The sequence below is a fragment of the Molossus molossus genome, unplaced genomic scaffold (assembly GCF_014108415.1).
Source record: "Molossus molossus isolate mMolMol1 unplaced genomic scaffold, mMolMol1.p scaffold_m16_p_17, whole genome shotgun sequence".
Classification (NCBI taxonomy): domain Eukaryota; kingdom Metazoa; phylum Chordata; class Mammalia; order Chiroptera; family Molossidae; genus Molossus; species Molossus molossus.
This window is the reverse complement of record NW_023425352.1, coordinates 21,054,055-21,068,111: the sequence shown is the minus strand read 5'-3', so window position 1 is coordinate 21,068,111 and position 14,057 is coordinate 21,054,055. Positions and strand designations below refer to the sequence as shown.

General features: G+C 43.2%; 1 protein-coding gene across 2 annotated transcripts in view; it reads left to right on the top strand.

Moving 5' to 3' along the window:
* Positions 1-14,057, top strand: part of PDCD11 (programmed cell death 11) — a 47,607-nt gene that overhangs the window by 5,117 nt on the left and 28,433 nt on the right. For both annotated transcript variants that reach the window (XM_036264904.1, XM_036264903.1), the window contains exons 5-11: positions 3,753-3,914; positions 5,552-5,675; positions 6,171-6,352; positions 10,057-10,164; positions 11,606-11,812; positions 12,707-12,831; positions 13,011-13,071. In XM_036264904.1, coding sequence (XP_036120797.1) covers positions 3,753-3,914; positions 5,552-5,675; positions 6,171-6,352; positions 10,057-10,164; positions 11,606-11,812; positions 12,707-12,831; positions 13,011-13,071 — 969 coding nt within the window. The remainder of the gene's footprint in view (positions 1-3,752; positions 3,915-5,551; positions 5,676-6,170; positions 6,353-10,056; positions 10,165-11,605; positions 11,813-12,706; positions 12,832-13,010; positions 13,072-14,057) is intronic.

Here is a 14,057-nt window from a genome sequence, read left to right as displayed (position 1 = left end):
GTATGTCTGTTTTCTTCACCAAGTTAGGGAAGTTTTCTGCCATTATAGTTTCAAACAGGTTTTCGATTTCTTCTTCTCTCTCTTCTCCTTCTGGCACCTGCAAGATGCGAATGTTGGCACGCTTGAAGTTGTCCCAGAGGCTCCTTACACTATCCTCATTTTTTTGGATTCTTTTTTTTTTTTTTGCTGTTCTGATATTGGGTGTTTGTTGTTTCTTTATATTCCAAATCGATGATTTGCTTCTTGGCTTTACCTACTCTACTATTGAGTCTGTGTAAATTCTTATTTATTTCAGTTGGTGCCTCCTTCATTTCTGATTGGTCCTTTTTTATGCTCTTGAGGCCCTCACTAAGTTCTCTGAGGTTCTCATTAAGTTCATTGAGCATCCTTATAATCAGTGTTTGGAACTCTGAATCTGTTAGGTTGCTTATCTCCATTTCGCTTAGTTCTTTCCCTGGAGTTTCGTTCTGTTCTTTTATTTGGGACCTGTTTGTCTCCTCATTACGGCTGCCTCCCTGTGTTTGTTTCTATGTATTACTTAATGAGAGGTATGGGGCTAGCTGAGACTAGATGCTGCTTGTTTGAAAGAATTTAGGAAAACCTGAAGCAGGATCTAAGACAGGCCAATCCTATGGTAAAGCAACTGGCAACAGCTTGGGTGGGCCTGAAAGTTGGGTGGGGCAGGGCCTCAGGGAATCACCAGGGCGGGGCAAACAGTGTGAGCCAAGGTGCTGGAGGCCCAGATATGGTGGCTGTCTGTCACCCAGGGAAGGGCTCACCAAAGGAACAAAGGCCTCTGACAGCATGTCTGTCCAGGAGAAAGCCCCCTCTTCAGCCCTTGTTCCAATGCCAAACAGCTCAATTCTTCCCTGTATGTCTCTGGCGCCCCTCAAGCTGCTTCCCTTCTGAGCTTAGAGGGAGCAAGTCCGAGTAAATTCGTGTGCGGGCCCTTTAAGAGGAGCTGCATGAGGCTCCAGCTGCCTCAGCCTCCCTCAACCTCAGTTCCCACTGGTTATTCCAGCCTGAAGTTATGGGGATTCTCTTCCTGGCACTGGAACCCTGAGTGGGGCGCCTGGTGTGGGACGGGGACCCCTCAGTCCTCAGGGGACTGATTTTTATCCACCACACATGGGTGTGGGACCAGCCCGTCGCGCCTCCACCCCCCCTACCAGTCTGGATGCAGCTTCTTCAATTTCAGGCGGCTTTGAATGATGGTTGTTTTGTAGTTTAGTTGTAACTTTGATGTGGTTGTGGGAGGAGGCGATACCTCTTTTACTTACGCCGCCATCTTGACTGGTAGTTTCTTTATTGATTTTAGAGAGAGAGGAAAGGAGAGGAAAAGAGATAGAAACATGAGAGAGAACCTGGATTGGCCGCCTCCTGATGTGGGGATTTGGCCCACAACCTGGACATTTGCCCAGGAATTGAACTGGCGACCTCTTGGTGAATGGATCAACACTCAACCACTGAGCCACACTGGCCGGGCAGTATTTATTTTTAATAAGGGGATTTTGATTTAGCCCAGGGAGCCTGGAAGACTTCCTGGAGAAAGAGATGCTTGAACTGAGGTCTAAAGGATGAGGGTGTACTAGAAAAAGAAGGAAGTTCAGGCGGAAAGAATATGGTGCATAGCAGAGAGAAGTGGCTAGAGCAGAGACAGCAAGGGAGAGTGGTGTGGGTTGAGGCTGGAGAGCTGGGTGGAGGCCAGACCATGTTAAGGATTGTTTTTTAATTCTAGAATCAATAGCAAATCCTTGACAGGTTCTCATTTGGGTGGGTGTCATGTAGACAGCATAGGGAATAAATTGAAGAGACCTAAGTAGTTGCCTAGAGACCAATTAGGAGGCTATTGTCGTAGTCAGGCTCTGAGATTGATGGCATCTTGGGTTCAGGGTTTACTGAGGACTGAGGAGGTAAAGTCAGTGCTCAGTGATGTGCTGGGTATGGGTAGTGAGCAGGAGAAGTATCAGGGATGAGTCCTAGATTTCTACTGTTCAAGATCTGACAAATGGCCATGGCATTCTGAGATGACAAACCCTGGCCCTCCTTGGCCATGTGGTTCAGTTGGTTGGAGCATCGTCCTGTACTCTGAAAGGTTGTAGGTTCGATTCCCATCAGGGCACAAACCTGGGTTGTGGGTTTGATCCTTGATCGGGGAGCATATGACAGGCAGCCAATTGATGTTTCTGTCTCACATTGATGTCTCTGTCTCCTCTCTCTCTCTCCCTCCCTCTCTCCCTAAAATCAGTAGGAACATATCCTTGGGTGAGGATTAGAAAAGAGAAAGAGAAATCTTTTTTTTTTTTAGCACTTTTTTATTTTCGTTACAGATGTTTCTCCTTTTTTACCCCATTGACACCCTCCTCCCCATCCCCTTACCCCATCCCCGGCTTTGTTGTCCATGTCCATTGGTTATGCGTACATACATATAAGTTCTGTGGTTTATCTCTCCCCTCCCCCACCACCCCTTCTTCTGAGGGTTGTCAGTCTGTACCCTACTTCCACATCTCTGGGTCTACCCTATTCCTCAGACTGTTATGTTCATTATGGAAAGAGAAATCTTGATAGGGGACCTGGATTGTGAGAGATGATTATGATTTGCTTTTTGCTATGTTGGGTTTGAGATGCAGAACAAAAATGCGAGAGTTCTTTGTGTAGGTGGTAATTGAAGCAAATACAGTGAAAAGAGACTAAAGACTTAGCTGGGAGTAAATACTGTATTTCAGTTGCTGAATGAAAGGAGAGTTGCTGTCAGAAGACGGAGGGCCAGACAGACAGAGAAAACCAGTGAATAAAGGGTCTTGGAAGCTGGGAAGAAAATGTTTAATAAAGGAAGGAGTGATCTCCACAGTGTTTAATTCTTTTTAAAAGTCACATAGAGAAGGACTGCAAAATGGTTTGTTGGATTTAGCTTCATGGAAGTCACTGGCAATTTTATTGGGCTATAAAGCAGTGGAGTGAGGGGTGGAATGCAGATTGCAGTGAGTTGAAGAGCAAGTAGGGGATGAAGAAGTAGAGATAGTAAATATGGACAACTCTTTTTAAATTAAGTATAGTTGATATACAGTATTATAATAGTTATGTTAGTTTCAATATATAGTGATTTGACATTTTTATACCTTACAATGTGATTACCCCACTAATTCTAGTAATCATCTGTCACTGTGCAAACTTACCACAATACTATTGTCTATATTCCCCTTCACTTTCTTAGCCATTGTCCCACCCATCTCCACTCTGGCAACCATCCCTTTGATCTTCGTAGGCAACTCTTTTGACCAGTCTTTTTTTTTTTTTTTTTTTTTATCCTCACCTGAGGACATTCTTCCATTTTTTGTTCAGGCAGAGTGGGAGGGAGAGAGAGGAACAGAGAGGGAGAGAGAAACATTGACGTGAAAGGGACACATCGAGTGGCTGCCACCCGCACGACCAGGGACAAACTGCAACCACGGTATGCACCCTTAGCGGGAATCGAACCCGGGTCTCTCGGGACCGCAGGCCCATGCTCTAACCGCTGAGCCAAACTGGCCAGGGCTGACCAGTAGTTTTGACAAGATATTTAGAGGCTTTTTCTGAAATTCAAGACTCTGTCTTGGCCACAGATCCATCTTCCTTTGTGGGCGAGCAGTTACTGTCTTTTGCCTTTTGGGTTCTTTGGGGTCTGAGGATGAGAAATCATTGAGCTGGGGCTGGACAGTGGAGTCTTGGTTCAGGGGAAGGGTGTGTATCAGGGCTTTCTCGTTTATTTGCAGGACCTGGCCAGCTTGCCTGAACTCTTCTCTCCTGGCATGCTGGTGAGATGTGTGGTCAGCAGTCTGGGCATCACAGAGAAAGGCAAGAAGAGTGTCAAGTTATCTTTGAACCCCAAAAATGTCAACAAAGTACTGAGTGCAGAGGCCCTGAAGCCCGGAATGGTATGTATCTGAGATCAGGGAAGAGGAGCTGGCAATGTGCCTTCTCTCTGCCCTGCCTTGTCTCCTAGGGAGTGTCCAGACCACCTTTTACTTTCAGCTTAACTGTTATACACAGGGGTGAGTCTTTTCCTGAGGGCGGAAGGTCTCTAAGGTGCTTTGGATAATTAGTGGAAATTGAAGACCTGAACCTAATTACCTTACCTTGGAGGGAAGAAGGGAAAGCAAGTCAAAGATTTGCTGGTAGCAAAGAAAAAAAAGCCTCCAAGGAGCCTTAGCAAGGGACTTGCTGATGGTGCAAAGGAATTCCTTGAAGTGCCTTATTTACCCAGACGTCTTTGCAGGTTAAGTATTTTTCTTTCTTTCTTGGTTTTTTTTTTTTTGTTCATTATCCTCACCCGAGGACATTATTTTTTGTTCAGGTAGAGTGGGAGGGAGAGCGAGCGAGCGAGCGAGCGAGAGAGAGAGAGAGAGAGAGAGAGAGAGAGAGAAACATCAATGTGAAAGGGACACATCTAGTGGTTGCCACCTGCACGACCCAACCAGGGCTGGGGACAAACTGCAACCGAGGTACATGCCCTTAGCGGGAACCGAACCCGGGTTTCTCTGGACCGCAGGCGACGCTCTAACCGCTGAGCCAAACTGGCCAGGGCGGTTAAGTATTTTTCAAAGGCCTTCTGGCATTTGTGGGGAATGCTTGAGTGCTACTCTCTAAGAGCAAGAGACAGGGTAGACAGGGCAATTTGTCTATTATCTGTTCTAATGGATAGTCCACCACTGAGTCTTCCACTCCTATGGAGATTCAGGAGAAATTAGTCCTAGCTCAGAGCCTCCAAGTTCACTAGGTAGAAGACACTCATATAAACTACACTCATCTAAATACTCTTGTAATTAAGAGGAAGGAGCTCAATATGACCTTGTAATGTTTGGTTAGAAGCGGTGGAGTTTGGTTCAGGCCTTGAACGTTGGGTAGAAAGGAGAGTAAAAGTAAGCCAAGTTTCAGGAAATTGACAGGTATTGAGAGCCTGCTATATGACAGGTGCAGTTTTAGATACTTTTATCTGAAGAAATTCTCACAGGAACCCTGTGAGGCAGGTAGCTATCCCTTCTGTTTGAGAAAATGGAATGAGAAAGGTTTAAGTGACTTGTCAAACACAAATTAGTGTCAGAGCCAGATTTGACTGCCATACTGCTTCCCATGAAATATAAAGGAAGTTCATGAGATTTAAAAAAAAATTATAGATACAAGTATCTTGGAGGAGGTTAGAAAAGGTATTATGAATGGCTAGACAGGTAGTTCTGTATTCTCACTAGTCGTAGTGCTGGTAGTGACTCTACTGGGCCATATCTCCTGTCTTCTGAAAATTTTCCAGAGGAGAGTCTTCTTTCCGTCATTCCATTATTCAACTGTGTGTAGCACTCCTCACTGTCTGGAAACCATTAAATCCTTGCAACCCTGGAGAATTAAAGTTGATATCTTTTCCTTTTCTATCCTGGGATTAAGGTTTAAATTTAAAAGGGGGTGGGATTATGTGGTAAAGTGTTAAGATTGATGGGAACATATGCATTTTGTAGTGGATGTTTGCTCTATGTCCCATTACCTTTGACTTTTGAACTTTTGGGAATGCTTCTCCCTCTAGCTGCTCACAGGCACTGTGTCCAGTCTGGAAGACCATGGCTACCTAGTGGACATCGGTGTTGGTGGGGCCAGAGCTTTCTTGCCACTGCAGAAAGCCCAGGACTGTATCAGACAGAAGAACAAAGGTGAGGGGAAGACAAGGGGCCAGTGCATAGTAGTGGATGGGATGTATGGGGATTATACTATTTAAATGACACTTTGGTGAGTAAATTACAGAATAGTGACCCTGAAGGCTTTGCTAAGATAGTGGTTAATTCTAGCCAATAGAAAAGGGAATTTGTGTGAGGGGCAGGGAGTGGCAGGGCCTCACTAAGATTTGATAGGCTTTTTTTTTACTGTTTCTCACTTAGAAGATTCCACTGAAATTTGGGACTTCAGGGTCCCAGAACCAGCACTCTCCTGCCTTTTTGAAATTTTCATATTTTTTGTGATCAATTTCCATATCAGGATCACATCACTCTCTTATTTTAGTTGTTCCCTTAGAGATTGGGACTATGGGGAGTAGTGGATTGTAACTGAGCAAGTAGGCCGTGGATTATCTCAGGTATTGCTTGAACCCAAGTTAAAAGTCCTTCTCATAGAGGTATTTTTTGTTTTGTGGGTTGGGGCTGGGCTTACAGGTGCTAAACTGAAGGTGGGTCAGTACCTGAACTGCATCATTGAAGAAGTGAAAGGCAATGGAGGAGTTGTTAGTCTATCTATTGGTCATTTAGAAGTGTCTGCTGCCATTGCTACTGAGGAGCAAAACTGGACCCTTAATAACTTGCTACCTGGACTGGTTGTCAAAGCCCAGGTACAGAAGGTAAGCCGTTCATTGTCACTGCTACTTTCTAAAATAAAAATAATTCTTATTTTAAAAAATATGTTTTTATTGATTTTTTAGAGAGAGAAAGGGTGTAAGAGAGATAGAAACATCAATTGGCTGCCTCCTGCACGGCCCCCACTGGGGATCGAGCCTGCAAATGGGGCATGTGCCCTGACCCAGAATTGAACCGGGACCTCTCAGTTCATGGGACAACACTCAATCCACTGAGCCACACCGGCCAGGCAAAAAAATAATTCTTATTAAAGTAGTACATGCATACAGTCTAAAATTGTGCTATTCAGTAAGGTAGCCACTGATCACTTATGGCTATCACACACTGGGAATGTAGCCAGTGCTACATGTTGAAATGATAATATTTTGGATATATTGGGTTTAATAAACTATTATTCAAACAAATTTCACTTATTTTTTTGCCATTTTAAAAATCTGCTGGAAAACAAAATTACACGTGTGCCTTGTAGGTGCTGATCAAAAAGGTCAAATGGTATTAAAAGGCTTATAATGAACTATCTCATTCCTCCTAACCCCATCTTTAACTCTTTTAGTTTATCTTCTGAAATTTACCTCCATATTTCTAAGTAATAAGCTTCATTTGGTATCTCTTGGTTTATGAATTATAGGAACTGAATTTAAAAAAAAAAATTTTTTTACTGATTTTTAGAGAGAGAGAGGAAGGGAGAGGGAGAGAGAGAAACATCTGTGTGAGAGAGTACCTTCAATCGGCTGCCTCCTGCGTGCCTCCTGCATGCTTCTTATTGGGGATCAAGCCCATAACCCAGGCATGTGCTCTGACTGAGAATCGAACCAGCAACCTTTTGGTGCATGGGATGAAGATACCCAACCAACTGAGCCAACACCAGCCAGGCGAGGCCTTAAGTTTTAATTTCTTATCAAAATAGATGAAGACTTGCTTCTCTTAATTTTTCCTTCCCCTCCCCTAACCTCCCAACAGAGATATATTAAAAGTTTTGTTAAATCATTATTCAATGTTTAAATTATTATGACTATGTTGTCTACCTAGGACCCTCATTAGAGACTTAGTGCCCGAGGGTTTTTAATGGGGCCAGTTATGTAGGTACCCTCTGCCTGGCATGTACCAAAATTCCAGGCTCTCATAAGGAATGCTAGTGTTTAGCATAAACCATATTGTTTATACTAGCAGTGTAGGTACAGTAAGCCTGCTTTAGGTACTTAGTTCCGGGAGTGGTGGGAACTTTTCTGAAACCTCGCTCCCAAGATACCAGCCAAGGGCTAACATTGGAAGCAGGCTTTCATAAGGATCATAGTCTCGGGCCTGCTGTGTTCACTCTTTTCTTCACACCTAATGTATCTAAAATCATCATTATTCTACTCACATGTGATCGATAGTTAGGCTGGTTTAGAATTCTAGATAGAAAATAACTCAGAATTTGAAACATTATTCCCATCGTCATCTGGCCTCGTTGCCTTGAAAAGTCTGATGTTATTTTGATTTCCTTTGTGTGTGTGTGTGTTTTTTTTTTTTATCCTCACCCGAGGACATTTTTCCATTTTTTGTTCAGATAGAGTGGAAGGGAGAGAGAGAGAGAGAAACATCGATGTGAAAGGGACACATTGAGTGGCTGCCACGACCCAGCCAGGGCTGGGGACAAACTGTAACCGAGATACGTGCCCTTAGTGGGAACTGAACCCAGGTCTCTCTGGACCACAGGCTGACGTTCTAACCACTGAGCAAAACCAGTCAGGGTTGTATGTGTGTGTTTTTAAATATTGTCTTTATTTATTTTACTTTAAAATTTCATGATAATATACTTTGGTATGGATTGATCTTCATTTGTTTGTGCTGAACTCCTGTAATCCAGAAATGCAGATCCTTTAATTCTGAGAAAGTTTCTTGTATCATTATTATTATTATTATTTTAGTTTAATTTTTTAGAGAGAGAAAAGAAGGGGGAGAGAGAGAGAAACAATTTGTTGTTCTACTTATTTATGCATTCATTGGTTGACTCTTTTGTTGTTTGTTGCTAATCCTCATCCAAGGATATTTTTCCATTGACTTTTTTTTGAGAGAGAGTGGAAGGCAGGGAAGGGCGGGGAGAGAAACATAGATGTGAGAGAGACATTGATTGGTTGCATGACCCCAACTGGGGCCTGGGAAACCTGCAACCCAAGCACGTGCCATTGACCAGAATCAAACCTTAGACTCTTCATTCTATGGACCAGTGCTCTAACCACTGAGCCAGACTGGCCAGGGCCACTGGTTGACTTTTGCATGTACCCTGACCAGGGATCTAACCCACAACCTTGATGTATCGGGATAACACTAACCTACAGAGCGTATTCTTTGTTTGACTTTAATTGAGATACAATTCATATAATTTTGAAGTGTGTAGCTCAGGGTTTTTTTAGTGTACTCACAAGGTGTGCAGCCATCATCACTATCATCACTCCAGTAAGACACCCTATACTCCTTAGTGGTTACTTTCCATTCCTGTTAATATGATGCTGAACTTCATGGATTAATTCTCTAACTTTCTTACCTTTTTCTTGGCATATGCATGTATTTCTCTATATCCTGCCTCTGGGAGTGTCTCAACTCTTTTTTTTATTAATCCTCACGTGAGAATATTTTTCTCATTGATTTTTAGAGAGACTGAAAAGGAAAGGAGGGAGGGAGAAAGAGAGAGTGAGAGAAACATCAGTGTGAGAGAGACACATCAATTGGTTGCCTTCTGAATGTGCTCCGATGGGCAGGGATAGAACCTGCAACCCAGGTACATGTCCTTGACCGGGAATCAAACCTGCGACCCTTTGGTCTGCAGGCCAACACTCTGATCACTGGGCAACACTGACCAGGTCGAGAGAGTCTCTCAACTAACTTCCCGTTCTCTATTAAATTTTTGTTTTGACTGTCATAGTATAAGTGAAGCACTAAAAAACTGTTAGGAAGTCTATGTGTCTGGGTGGGACTTGCTAACCAGCTGATTTCACTCTCAGAAGCAGGAACTAGCGGACTTTTTTGGGGCAGACTCTAAATGTCATTGTTATAAGTCTTCTCTGGCATGTTCAAGTTCTCTAGAAAGATCAACTCAGGAGGGTATAAACCTGCCTGCCTGATGGCTAGGTGGGGAAAAGGGGCTGGATGTCTTCAGTATCTATATCCATATAATATTCAGAATTTTTCTTAATCCACATTTCAAGGTTTGCGCTCTCCTTGTGTTTTGAGTCTAGTATAGTTTTCCCAGAAAAGAACTCGCCCATTTTCTGTGGAGATTTCCTGATTTCAGTCGACTTCATTGCTCTCTTTTGAGGTGCTTCTCACCTAATTCCTTAGTTTTGGGGGGGGGCTCTGTACGGTGAATGGGTTTGCTCATGGTCAGTGTCTTCTGCAAGTATTTGGGTTTTACCCTCTTACTCTGGGAAAATCACTAAATTAGCAACAATTTGTCCTTGAGCAAAGTGCCCTCCATCCCACTGGGAAATCCTGAAGATTGAGCTGACTGAGTGAAGGGACATCCAGTACCAGGAGTTGTCCTGCCACTTAGTGTTACAGGAAGAAAGATTGATAAGGGTTGGCTGGGGGAGGAGACATATACGGTTATCCTGGAAAATGTGGCATTGAGTGTTTAGTATGAACAGTAACTTTCACATTGTTGGTTCCTTTACAGAGATTTTTCATAACATGTTCTGTTCATTGCTAGGTGACTCCACTTGGCCTTACATTAAACTTCCTCTCATTCTTCACTGGCCTGGTTGATTTTATGCACTTGGATCCCAAGAAAGCTGGAACATACTTCTCAAATCAGGCAGTAAGTAATGTTGCACCTGTCTTTTCTTGACTCCAGTTGTATTCCAATCCGCTAACCAGTATCAGTTAGCCTTGGGGCAGGTCCCAGGACTGCGTGTATACAGACAGGTGTGCAGAGAGGAGGTGAGGGGAATAAAAAGCATTTGGAAGGATCATAAGAAACTGTCAGTGGTTATCTCTGGGAATGAGATTAGAGAAGGAGCCTGCAAAGGAGAAGACAACTTTTAGTTTTTATTTCATATTCTTCCATATGTTTTTGTTTATTTTTGGTAGTGAATCTTTGGTTTTTATAATTTAAAGTGTTTCAGAGGAGTACTTAACAGGGGAGAACAAGATATGTTTAAACAGAAAAATGTAATTTAAAAAAATGCTGAGTATAATAGATTCATTTTAACAGGGGAGAACAAGATGTATGTCTAAATAGACAAATGTGATTTTAAAAGTGCTTAGAGGATAATAGACCCAATTTTGAAAAAAATTTTAAGGAGTACACCTGGTTAAAATACTGAAAGATTATGAGATCAGGTCTTTTTTTTTTTTAATCCTCACCTGAGGACATTTTTCCATTTTTGTTCAGATAGAGTAGAAGGGAGAGAGAGGAAGAGAAAGAGAGAGAGAAACATCGATGTAAAAGGTACACATCGAGTGGCTGCCTCCTGCACAACCCCAGCCAGGGCTGGGGATGAATTGCAACCGAGGTATGTGCCCTTGACCAGAATCGAACCTGTGACTCATTGGTCAGCACGCCAATGCTCTAACCGCTAAGCCAAACCGGCCAGGACTGTGATCAGGTCTTAATAGTGATTGACTCTGGGTGGTTTTTCTACCTCTATCTAAAGATTCAGATTTTCTGCAATGAACATGGATATTTGAGAAGAGAATTCCAATATATAGTATTTAGAATTTTTTTTATCCTAAAGTGATTTATTTTTTGTTTCTGTCCATGCTAATGGATGCTATAGAGATATCTTTTAAAAAAGTTAAAATAGGCTTTACCACCCCCTACTGATAATATTGTTAACATTTTAGTGAACCTCTTTCTAGTAATTTTTTTCTCCCTATAGTCATATTTATATACAGAGTTGAGACATTTTGCATGCTAAAACCATGGGATCAGAGCGGGCTGTTTCAGGTGCATTTTAGATGAGCCTCTGATGTAGTGACACCTGCCTATGGTTTCTGTCACATGTGCATCATTGGCCTCATGGGGTTGAGGGGACCCTGGTATATGTTTCTCCTTGAGTAAGCCTTGATGTAGTCAGCCATCTGAGACATTATGTTTGAATTTTCTGCATGCTGCTTGATGCACAGGTCAATGTTAGTAAGTATATCCATGACCTGGTCAGCACATGGAGAGTCTTGATCTCTGAAAGTCTGCCACAGGGACCTTGTCTCCTGTGCACCTCCTCCTGTTCATCATGTCCTTCCTTTCCCTTATCTAGGTAAGGGCCTGTGTCCTCTGTGTCCATCCTCGGACGAGAGCTGTGCGGCTGAGCTTGCGCCCCATATTCCTGCAGTCTGGGCGCCCACTCACCCGGCTATCTTGTCAGCACCTGGGAGCTGTCATGGATGACGTTCCTGTCCAGGACTTTTTCAGCAAGGCTGGGGCTACTTTCAGACTGAAGGATGGGTCTCTGGCTTATGCTCGGGTATGAATCTCTTTGTTTCATCAAAATCTTATCATTAGAAGGGATATTGGAACACTTCTTCCTTTGTGCCTTGGTATTAATTTCCTGTTTTTGAATATATCCAAATGTGTCAGACTGTTCATAGGGACCAAATAATGCCTGTTTGTTATATTATGAATGCTTTAGAATTAGTTTGACATGTTTGATACCTAGTGGATGTTAGGTATAAGAATGAATTAGGATCTATACCAGGGCTTGGCAGAGTTTTTCTTAAAGGTCCAGATAGTAAATATTTTATGCTTGTGGGCCATATGTTCTCTGTCCTAACTACTCAATTCTGTTATGACCTGGAAGCAGCCATAGACACTATGTAAATGAATGGTCATGCTGCATTCCTGTAAAACTTTAGTTTACAAAAATAGGCACCAGCTTGTGAGCTGTAATTTATTGACCCATGATCTAGACTGTTCTCTGACATAGAGATTCTGCAATGGTAAAGAGCAGTTTTTTTTTTTTTTTATCCTCACCCGAGGACATTTTCCCATTTTTTGTACAGATAGAGTGGGAGGGAGAGAGAGGAAGGGAGAGAGAGAGAAACATCGACGTGAAGGGACACATCGAGTGGCTGCCACCCGCACGACCAACCAGGGCCGGGGACAAACTGCAACCGAAGTACGTGCCCCCAGCGGGAACCGAACCCGGGTCTCTCCAGACCGCAGGCTGACGCTCTAACCGCTGAGCCAAACTGGCCAGGGCAAGAGCAGTTTTTTTAGTTAGAAGAATTATTTTAACAGATTATCCGAGTACTTTTTCTGTGGTAGGTGATATATGTGTTGTCATCTTGGTATGTTTTAATGTCTGATTGCTTCAGATCTATTGTTTCTGGCTTGTCCTTAATCACTTGGTACTTTGCAGCTCAGCCATCTCTCTGATTCTAAGAAAGCCTTCAATCCTGAGGCCTTCAAGCCAGGAAACACTCATAAGTGTAGAATCATCAACTACAGCCAAATGGATGAGCTGGCTTTGCTCTCTCTGCGGACGTAAGTGTTGTCAGCATGTGGGGGGTGTAGAGCACATTCCTGTGCTGATGCGCATTCACATTTTCTCCTGGCTTGGCTTGGTGACTTTTTCTTTTGTTGCCAACATGATTTTAGTAGCTCTGAGTTTTTGGTAACCTCTGCCCTAGTTAATTTAGTCTTATATTTTCCTTTTGTTCTAGGTCTATTATTGAAGCTCACTACTTTAGATATCATGACATCAAACCCGGGGCATTGGTAAAGGTAAGACTTCCAGCATGTAGATATTCCCCCTGCTTCAGACATTCTTTATTTCACAGGATAATTGTCAGCTCATTGGTCCTCATGTGAATATATTTAAAATCACATTCCTTGCCTCTAACTAGAATTTGTTTTTTTTTCCCTTGAGTAACTTGTAATTTATTTCAAGATAAGGTCTTTTTTTTTTTTTTTTTTTATCCTCACCGGAGGGCATTCTTTCCATTTTTTGTTCAGAGAGAGTGGGAGGGAGAGAGAGGAAGAGAGAGAGAAACATCGATGTGAAAGGAACACACCGCGTGGTTGCCACCCGCACGACCCCAACCAGGGCTGGGGACAAAGTGCAACTGAGGTACACACCCCTAGCGGGAACCAAACCTGGGTCTCTCTGGACTGCAGGCCAACGCTCTAACTGCTGAGCCAAACTGGCCAGGGCCCCAAGATAAGGTCTTTTTTTTTTTTTTAAATCATCATCCGAGGACATTTTTCCATTTTTTGTACAGACAGTAGGAGGGAGAGAGAGGAAGAGAGAGAGGGAAACATCGATGTGAAAGGGACACATCGAGTGGCTGCCACCCGCACGACCATCCAGGGCCGGGGACAAACTGCAACCGAGGTACATTCCCTTAGCGGGAACCGAACCCGGGTCTCTCCGGACCGCAGGCGGACGCTCTAACCGCTGGGCCAATCCGGCCAGGGCCCAAGATAAGGTCTTAATAGTACCACCCAACTAACTACAGAAGCGGTAGGTCATAAACCCTGGAATTTGATGGTGTTTATTAGATCAAGTCAAAAGTTAGTTTTATGATAATTGAGCTACCTGGGATATTATTAAGAAGCCAGTTCCAGTTGCCTCTCCTGTTAAACCATTTAGCCCCACTTGAGCAGCTCCCCTTTATTTTTTAGGAGACATAGTCCCCTCCTTTAGAGAATGTACTTGTATGGCAGACAGAAAGAACATGCTCAGACAAAAAGATGCGAAGGCTTCCATA